Raw genomic sequence first — 9,444 nt, forward strand, 5'->3', positions numbered from 1 at the left:
ACGTGCGGGTAGGCAGGTAATTAGGAGCAATCCTTACTAGTAAACAGATTGACATTACATATATATATTTATTCTTATCTAAATTAATACCTGATCAATAAGCAATTTATATAGTTTCACGAGGAAATCCACACAAACAAAAGGCTTCTACTCTTCAAAGAGCCTCAGTTAAAATGAATAATGTCCAAGAATATAAAGGACTTATTAAAACTGATACAATACAAAATTAACACATGAATAAGCAATTTTTTACAACTTTTCTCAGTTACGCAATTGGACTTTGCCCAGCAGTGGGACACGAGATAATATCTTTATATTATAACTAAATGTTGCCCGGGGTTTCGCTAACGTGGAAATTTTGAGATAAAACAGCAAGATAGCCTATAGCAATCTTGGATAATGTACCTTTCTAATGGTGAAAGAATTTTTGAAATCGATTCGGTAGTTTCGGATATTACCCACCTCTAACCTACAAACTCACAAACGCTTACATCTTAATAATAATAGTATAAGATAAAAATTATGCAATCTCCGAGATGATTTGCGGGAAAATTAACCTTTGCAGTCACTCAATAAGCGAAAAAACATCCTAATTGTATAGGTACATTTGAAATCGTTTTTTTTTCCTGCAAAAACATCTTTAATGTAAAATCAAATTGAACCAATACAAAGCAAATAGTTACTAGCATACTTACTTAGGTACCGAAAAAAATATTTCCGTTAAAAATTCTGTAAGAAATAATAATGTGTTCGTCCGTGGTTATGATTACAACTGATATCTGTCACTAGACGGTGTTTAATCAAGGCGTTTAGACCGATATTAAATAGAGAGAAATGACCCTGAGCTCAGGCACCCTATGGCTGCAGAAGAAATCGGGACGCTCAAATGAAAGATAAAATAGATACCAATATTTATTTTAACTCTATAAGGGTCGGTGGATGTCTTTGAACGCATGATCGAGTTAATATATATACTAGGTGCGCATATAATTAAGTATAATTCGTTTATAATAGAAAACATTGACTGTGTTTTATAGCAAAAACACAGATATAGACAATGATATCATGGCATTTTTTTTTCATCGGCATTCGATCAAATACGGTTCCGTAAGTATAACTTTTGACCATGTAATTAATGTGTAAGTACTTTCATTTTTATATTATTGAAAAATAACAATATAAGTACATAAAAAAAATGGTAAGCCCTTCTGGCATGATATTATTAAGTATGGAACAACATTTGTCTATACTATTATTATAAAGAGGTAAGCGTTTGTGAGTTTGTATGTTTGAGGCGGGTAATCTCCGAAAGTACCGAACCGATTTCAAATATCTTTCACCATAAGAAAAGTACATTGTCCAAGATTGCTATAGGCTATCTATTTCAAAATTCCCACGGAGCGAAGCCCCGGGCAATGTCTAGTATTAAATAAGTTTCTTTCGGTATTTCTTTTTAGCAGTGGTCGTTCTGAAATGATAGAAGTTTTGCTGAATATTACTTCATACTAAATATTATTTACCTGGCGGGCCAGCTCTATCTATTTGTGTAAAAAAAATAAATAGAAGGCCTGAAATTTTACTTGTGTTACGTAGGTATTTATGAGAAATACAATACCTACACATCAAATTAAAAAAAAATCCTATCGTTTTAACATTAATTGCTTTTTGTAATTAATAAATAATACCTACATAATAAAAATTGTTTTATTTAAGGTAATAAATTCCATGGGCCTATTTGGCATGGCCACAGATAGACATACCTGAATGATTCAATGAATGATCATATTCATAGTTTTTTACAGAAAGGACACTGACTATCTTCACACGTTTTAAGGTGAGAGGAACGAACAAATAAACGAGCTTTCACATTTATAATAGTACGTGTTGCTCAGAATTATGACTCAGTATAACGGTCGTATTTTATATACTTATTATATAACATAAATACCAACGATTTCAAACCTAAGCCACTGGGCAGATTTGAATGAATGAAATTTGAAATAGATATAGTTAATACAAACACAGGCTACCACAGGCGGAGCAACAGGTAGTATGTTACATTTTTTAAAGAGGATCACCTCTTTAAAAAATGTAAAGGATGTATGTCGTTTTATGTCAGAGTCTACCTTTACGAAAACGTCAGCCTTTATGTCAACTTCAACATCAAAACCTGAGAATAAGCTTTGAATGGAGACATTGTAAGGTTAGGTTATTTTGTAGGTAGGTATCCAACCAAAAATAGAATCTTTATTTCCATTAATTTCAAAATATATCAGCCTTGTGTTTTTCAAAAATGGCATTGTTAAAAACGTTAATACCCCGGCAATTAAGTAAGTACAATAAATATAGCAAGACTAGAAACAAAACACGAGAACAAAATTTTAATAAAACATTTTGTTTCAGTTGTAAATACACATCGCGCTATTATTTCCACCATCAGACCTTCATCTACTGATACTAAACAAAACGAAGACGAACCTGTGGATATAGAAAACCCATTCAAGAAAGAACCACGGCAGTGCATTCTCTGTAAATTGAATATCACACCCAACTACAAGAACTACAGACTCCTCTCCCAATTCCAAAGCCCTTACACTGGTAGAATATACGGCAGGCACATCACGGGTCTGTGCCAAGCGAAGCAGGCATTGGTTGAGACTGAAATTACAAAGGCACAAAACTGTGCATTGATGCCATACTATTATAAAGATAAGGTGTTCCTAAAGGACCCTAAGCTGTTTGATCCCGAGAACCCAATTAGATCACATAGATTCTAGATCGTTTGTAGTATATTAGTGTATGTTAGAATAAAATATTTGTGAAAAGTAAAAAATGGTTTTATTTTTTTACTTCCTTCAATTTGCTTACCTACTTAATAATTTAGAATGTTACAATATTCTGATTCTGAATACATTTTCTACATGCAGTATGTATCTAGAGTTTGAGTACTACATATATGTAGTAATTTAAGAAAAGATTTGCATAATCTTGAGAACAGGTCCCTATAGATGTGAAAGATATGTGCCAGTAGGTCCTTCTACACTAAAAAAATAAGTGCTTAGATTACATGCAGTAATCATTTTCTAAACACACATTTCTTCATGAGCTGTTCTATACCTTCCAAGGCTAATAGTTTATATTTATTATTTAATATTATATCAGGGATTTTAATCTTTCAATGTCATTCCAATAGCAATTGCACTTTTATACACTCATAGTAAAATTGAAAAATAACAAACAATTTTAGACATTTATTTATTAATAACATATAGAAATTATAAATCATTGAACTTAGCCAGAACTATGCTCTCATCGTCTGGAGTATTAAAACAATCATTGTCCTCGTCATACCCAACCAAATTACAAGGGATTTTCAGAGTTTTCAACACTTCCGAAAACTCCATACTCTGTTTATCTGGAAACTTACTTCTCATTATTTCTACCAACTCTGTCAGAGCATCTTGGCATCCTTTCTGCCATTTCTTTATAAGTCCTCTCAATTCTTCCGTGTCCTTGTTCATAGCTTTGGCCAGAAGCAATTTCTTTTTAACCTCAATTCGAGACTTCAATTCATCAATATCTTTTTGCGATATAGAACCGGTAGATTTTGCTTTTGTTGGTTTCGTAACTTTATCATAGGATTTTCTAATTAATATTGTTCTTTTTTGATTGAAATCAAAGTCATCATCTTCGGAACTTTGTGATGATGTTTGTGGCTCTTTAATTATAATTGTTACAGGTATTTTATTCTCTTTTGGTTTATGCTTCAATTTTTGCTTCAAGCTAGTGGTGGATGTGGTCTTATCTTCTAGTTTTCTTACTTTCATTTTATTATCTTCCATAAAATCATCATCATCGTCTAATGTTAATATTCTAGGTTGTATTTGCAAATTTTCTACTTTGTGTTTCACAGGGCTCTCTTGTTTTTCTACAAGAACATTCGCAATGACTTCATTATCTTTCAACTGACACAAAGGGAGATCATCTGAATCAGAGTCTATTGTCTGCAAGGTATCTTGTTGTTCTTTTTCATTTGTATCGGATGCTAAAACTTGACCTTTAAAAAGTTTCTTCTGTATAACCACTATGCACTCTTTTGTCAGATTATCAGGACTTCTTTTCTTATCCTCTTCTAGTTTTACTGACTTATTCTTACTATTTAGTTTTGCTACTTTATCTTTCACACTATGGTTAGGTTGATCAGATACCAGTTTGATATTTTTGGCCGATGGTGAAGTAAACTTTCTACTTTTGCTTTTAGATTTAACTATAGGAGTTATTTCTGTGATTTCTTTAATATCGGCTTCTATTGTAGAAGTTTGAATGGGAGTATTTTCAGTAGATATTTCTTTTGGAGATTTTGGAACACTTATTCTACTTTTAGCTTTCAATGCAGCAACAGCTGGTAATTTGTCATCATGAATCACTTCAGTTGATACATTTTTTGAGGTTGTTTCGTGTAGATCACTGATAGTAGGAACTGGAGATGTTGGTTCAGGCTGCACGTTTAATATCTTTGACTTCTTTCTTCTTTGAAATTCAACATTACGAATAGGAGTAGTGTTTACATCACAAATGGCACTTGAATCTACATCTTCAATTTTTCGTTTGGCCTGTACATCCTGCTCAGTCGTTTCAGTGCCTGGTATTGGAGACACGAAAGGTGACGGTCCTCCTTTTCTCCAATTTCGAGAGAGCCCTACTCTTCGGCAAGGAGTAAGAAGAGACTTACTTATTCCTCCAGGTGTTTTGGGAGAATCAATTTTGTTTGATTTCAATGAAGAAACATTCTTCATTTCCGAGCGATTCGCGACAAGTTTTGCTGTGAGCTTGAGAATGAAATAATTTTGAAAAGATTACAAGTAGTAACCAAACACTAACAAAGACACATTTATTTTATTTTGACATTTAATCTCATTTTCCACTTCCCGCCAAAAATATTAAATCACCATAGACAATTATGGCCGTCATCACAGTGTGCGCTTGTAGCGACACAGATATAAAATCACAGGTATTTCGTTCGGTTCTTCCTAGATAAAAAAAAAGCAAAGGGTCAACCAACTGTCACGTCTTTCATGTCATGTCAAATGTCAAAATATAGTCTCTGGATTTAGTTGTGAACGGAGAAGGTGCGTGTTGTTTTAGCTCAAAATAATTGTTTTTTACAATATTGGGTAAAAATAATTCGCTGCAGTCTGAAAAGGACCTGGCTTTTGATTTGCGAGTCGAGTACCAAGTAAAAGTTATATTTGTTTTCGTAAACAAAAACATTACATAATGCCGTTGTTGAGGCTCACTTCAGGCACTTTCGGCCAGCTGCGCACTTTCGCGACGTCATCAGCTCTTGGGAAGAGAGTCAAGACCTTCGCCATTTACCGATGGAACCCCGACGAGCCGGAGAAAAAGCCTTACACCCAAAATTTCCAGGTGGACCTCGATGATTGCGCGCCTATGGTTTTGGATGCATTGCTGAAGATTAAGAATGAAATTGACCCGACTCTTACGTTCAGGAGGTCTTGCCGCGAAGGAGTTTGTGGTTCGTGCGCCATGAACATCGATGGCATTAACACTTTGGCTTGCATCAGTCATATAGACCAAAATCTCTCAAAGCCATCTAAAATTTATCCTCTGCCTCACATGTACGTTGTGAAAGACCTGGTTCCTGACTTAACTAACTTCTACCGTCAATACCAATCCATCGAACCATGGCTTCAGCGTGAAAAAGAGGCTGAAAAGGGAAAAGAAGTCCAACTGCTTCAGGATGTCGAAGATAGAGCTAAATTGGATGGTTTGTACGAATGTGTTCTCTGTGCGTGCTGTTCCACCAGTTGTCCTTCATACTGGTGGAATGGAGACAAGTATCTTGGACCAGCAGTCCTCATGCAAGCATACAGATGGATTATCGACTCTAGGGATGACCAAACAGAAAAGCGTTTATCAAAATTGAAGGACACTTACTCTGTATATAGGTGCCATACTATCATGAACTGTACGAGAACTTGCCCCAAGGGATTGAACCCAGGAAGAGCTATTGCACAAATTAAGACCCTTCTTTCTGGTATTGTCAAAAAACAGAAGCCTATAATGGACCCGGCAGGCCTCGAGAAGCAAGCAGCCCACAACTAAACAACCCATTCATTGCTGTAGTTACCTTAACATTAAAACTAATGCACTTGTAATTCTGGGTACTCAAGAGGTTTCTATAAAGGTTAGGGTGTTATAACCTTTGCAAGAAACTGCTGTATAAATCTGACATTTAGTAGTTGAATCTAATTTCTGATTCTGATTTCAAATCATGAATTTTTTTTTTAACATAAGTCAAAGATAGTTTAGTAAGAAAAAGTGAAATACTGTATTGACAAGGAGCTGTGTAACTGAAATTAAAAAAGTATTATTTCGTTGTTAGTTTTTATTTCATCCAACATCCAATATTTATTTCTCATTTCCTTGTGATTATACATTTGTAAAAGATTTGTTTTGAATAAAGAATATTTATTTACGTAACCTCGTATTTTTCCGTTTATCTCTGTAATCACTTTCCTTAATTAAGTGGTTATTAATAAATGATTGCATCAAATTATCAAATAACGTAGTTATGGATACTAGTACAGTATTTGTTCATTATTATTGTACAAATCTATTTGCCATGCTGATTTATATATATTTAAACCCATCGCGTCAATTTCCTACGGAAAAAGTATTTTTCTGGAAAAAGGTAACCTATATATTTTTCCGTATTCCTAATAATAAAATGGTAGGTATAAATATTACCTATTGGTTGAGTATATAAAGAGATATTTCTCGTTATCGAACGTGTTAATAGTTAACACTAGTGTCAGATTTTATCCAAGTCACCTAAAGATATCTGACATTACTTTTTACGACTACCTATACCTACTGCGTCTAGCGGCAAGTAATCGATTACGCAAACTGTCTATGAAAACTACAAACTCATGTGGCGCGAGTAGGATTCGAACCTAGGACCTTTCGATCACAGGCGGAAAGTCTTGACTACTAGACCGCTTCGAAAATAGGTAATAATCATGCTTTCGTTATTATTAATATTAGCTGGGATCTAGCTCTTGGATTATCTAAAAAAAATCTGAAATTGAATTGCTTGCACTTACCATAAAAGGTAAATACGCCAATCGATGTGTTCGATACTTGCCATTTCGCTACGGATCCCTAAAAATCCGAATTGCCATTTTCCCTCAACTATATTCTAATGTAAGGGCATTTTAAAGAAACAATTTGTAATTAAAATCTCATATATTTCTCATATCATATACAGTACAATCCCAGTATAACAAATCCAGTTGTAACAATATCTGAATCACAGATTCTGGCCAACAACACCATACACTATCGGCTAAAATATCGCAAAATTTGGTTGTTTCGACGTACATTGCTGGTTTGGTCCTTGCGTTAAAAAAGGTCACAAACTACATAATGTAAGTTTTATCGCAGAGGCATCCGAGTTCGCCGATAATGTCGGCATAGACGCCATGAGACATTTTTGTGTCGACAATTTCTAAATCTATGGGTTTATATATCACATGCCTTCTATAGCACTTAGGACTGGTATATAGATGAGCCTTAGCGCGCGCTTTGACCTCTGCCTAGGACTTCAAAACAAGAAAAAAAAAACAACAAAAAACGTTTTATTACAACTAAATAATCACGGGTTTAATTTCGCTACTTTTCTCCCTATCTAACAGCACACTAGCGCCACCAACACATATATACTAATATTATAAATGCGAAAGTCTATCTATTCAGCTTTCACGGCTAAACCGCTTGACCGATTTTGATGAAATTTGGTATGCATGTAGTTAAAGAACCCCGTTCAAACATAGGCTATTTTATTTTTCAAAAATCAACCTTAAACGTCTATAATGGGGGGTGAAAGTTTGTATAAAAATCATGTCTATTCCGCTTTCGCAGAGAAATTCACGCGGGCAAAATCTAGTTTTTAATAATCCCTTTTATTTCTTAGCAAAAAATAAAAAAGATTTGATTTGACTAATTATACCACCCTCAATAAATAGTTTTATTTGAAGTCTTGCATTTGAAAATGTGGTCACAGTTGATTATACGAATTTTGACCACCATTTCGAAATATTCTTTATAGTCCTTTAAATATTTATTTTTCGCTGATAAATAAAAGAAATTTATAAAAATGGCGTTAAAGAATTTTAAGTTGGCCAGACTTTGCAAAAGCGACTATCACCATTGCACAAGTGAAACATTACATCTAAAACCTACTTAAAAGGTATAGGATATTATTACTAGGTACACTTTTAAGATACCCTTTATAATAGAATGTATTATAACATCAAGAATCTGTCTTAATTATGTTAATCACTGTTCTAAATTATAATGGTTACATTTATAGACGCTGGGACTGGACCAAACCGCACACTATGACCACCATTACACTTTTATAAATTTATTTTAAATTAATAATTAATAGCGAACGCTTAAATCATACCACAGGAGATTATGTTACACTAGTTAATTGATTTTATAAGAAAGTATTATTGTTTTCTATTGGACAATGTTTGATAAATAGTAAATGAAAGCCACCAGAATCACAATCAAAATGATTCTGTTGCCGAACTATCGATAGGTGACCTCGGAAGTCTATAATATCGATATGCCTATCGATACTAGTGTCGATAGTATCGACAGTTTAGTTTGGTACAATAGTATCTATATACTCAATACTATCAATTCAAAATTCTTTATTCAATTTAGGATGATATACATCACTTATTGACGTCAAAAAAATTACTTAAACTAAGTCTACTGCCGGCTTCCAAAGCGCAGGTGAAGAAGAAGCGGCGCGACAAACTTCACTTTTCTCCAAGGACGTCAATTAACCAATATAGGTCTTACACATATATTAAAAATTAGGAGGACGAATATACATCATTATTAAATAAATAAATAAATAATAAATATATTAGGACAAATCACACTATATTTTATAACAAATACATATATAGATAAACATCCAAGACCCGGGCCAATCAGAAAAAGATCATTTTCCATCATGACCCGACTGGGGATCGAACTCGGGACCTCTCGGTTCAGTGGCAAGAACTTTACCACTGCGCCACCGAGGTCGTCAAATTCAAATTTAAAATGTCAATATCGAAATTATTACTATCGAAGGTGCATTCGACATTGGGCTTGGATACTATCGGTAGTGTTATCGCGTGTCGATAGTATTTGCGGTGACGAAGCTATCGATAATATCGACACTCGTCGATAAATCTATCGATACTATTGCTTTTACACAATTATCGATAGTCAATCGATAGACTATCAAGCGGCAACACCAGTATCTACTATATAATGGAAAACTATACCGAATTCTATCCAATATATGCATGCAGTTTATCTAGTGCAGCATTATCTCCTGTGTTTTTTTTATTTTTG

General features: G+C 34.1%; 3 protein-coding genes across 3 annotated transcripts; 2 read left to right on the plus strand and 1 right to left on the minus strand.

Annotated features, from left to right (window-relative positions):
- Positions 1 to 2,183: 2,183 nt before the first annotated feature.
- On the plus strand, positions 2,184 to 2,833 carry mRpS18C (mitochondrial ribosomal protein S18C). The gene is made up of 2 exons (XM_053763365.1): positions 2,184 to 2,330; positions 2,404 to 2,833. Exons 1-2 carry the CDS (start codon positions 2,294 to 2,296, stop codon positions 2,775 to 2,777), a joined length of 411 nt encoding a protein of 136 aa, XP_053619340.1. The 5' UTR covers positions 2,184 to 2,293; the 3' UTR covers positions 2,778 to 2,833.
- A 403-nt stretch (positions 2,834 to 3,236) lies between these two features.
- Positions 3,237 to 4,944, minus strand: LOC128680317 (uncharacterized). The gene has a single exon (XM_053763368.2). The coding sequence runs from the start codon at positions 4,794 to 4,796 to the stop codon at positions 3,276 to 3,278; it is 1,521 nt and encodes a 506-aa protein (XP_053619343.1). The 5' UTR covers positions 4,797 to 4,944; the 3' UTR covers positions 3,237 to 3,275.
- Positions 4,945 to 5,076: 132 nt separating this feature from the next.
- SdhB (Succinate dehydrogenase, subunit B (iron-sulfur)) lies at positions 5,077 to 6,398 on the plus strand. The gene has a single exon (XM_053763369.2). The coding sequence runs from the start codon at positions 5,278 to 5,280 to the stop codon at positions 6,124 to 6,126; it is 849 nt and encodes a 282-aa protein (XP_053619344.1). The 5' UTR covers positions 5,077 to 5,277; the 3' UTR covers positions 6,127 to 6,398.
- The last annotated feature ends 3,046 nt before the right edge of the window (positions 6,399 to 9,444 follow it).

This window comes from Plodia interpunctella, chromosome 24 (assembly GCF_027563975.2).
Source record: "Plodia interpunctella isolate USDA-ARS_2022_Savannah chromosome 24, ilPloInte3.2, whole genome shotgun sequence".
NCBI lineage: Eukaryota > Metazoa > Arthropoda > Insecta > Lepidoptera > Pyralidae > Plodia > Plodia interpunctella.

Bases quoted from the DNA above. Each gene is read 5' to 3' on its own strand.
- mRpS18C (XM_053763365.1), top strand. From the start codon at position 2,294: ATGGCATTGTTAAAAACGTTAATACCCCGGCAATTAA. The intron at 2,331-2,403 runs GTAAGTACAATA...ATTTTGTTTCAG, and splicing joins GTTAATACCCCGGCAATTAA to TTGTAAATACACATCGCGCT.
- LOC128680317 (XM_053763368.2), bottom strand. From the start codon at position 4,796: ATGAAGAATGTTTCTTCATTGAAATCAAACAAAATTGATTCTCCCAAA.
- SdhB (XM_053763369.2), top strand. From the start codon at position 5,278: ATGCCGTTGTTGAGGCTCACTTCAGGCACTTTCGGCCAGCTGCGCACT.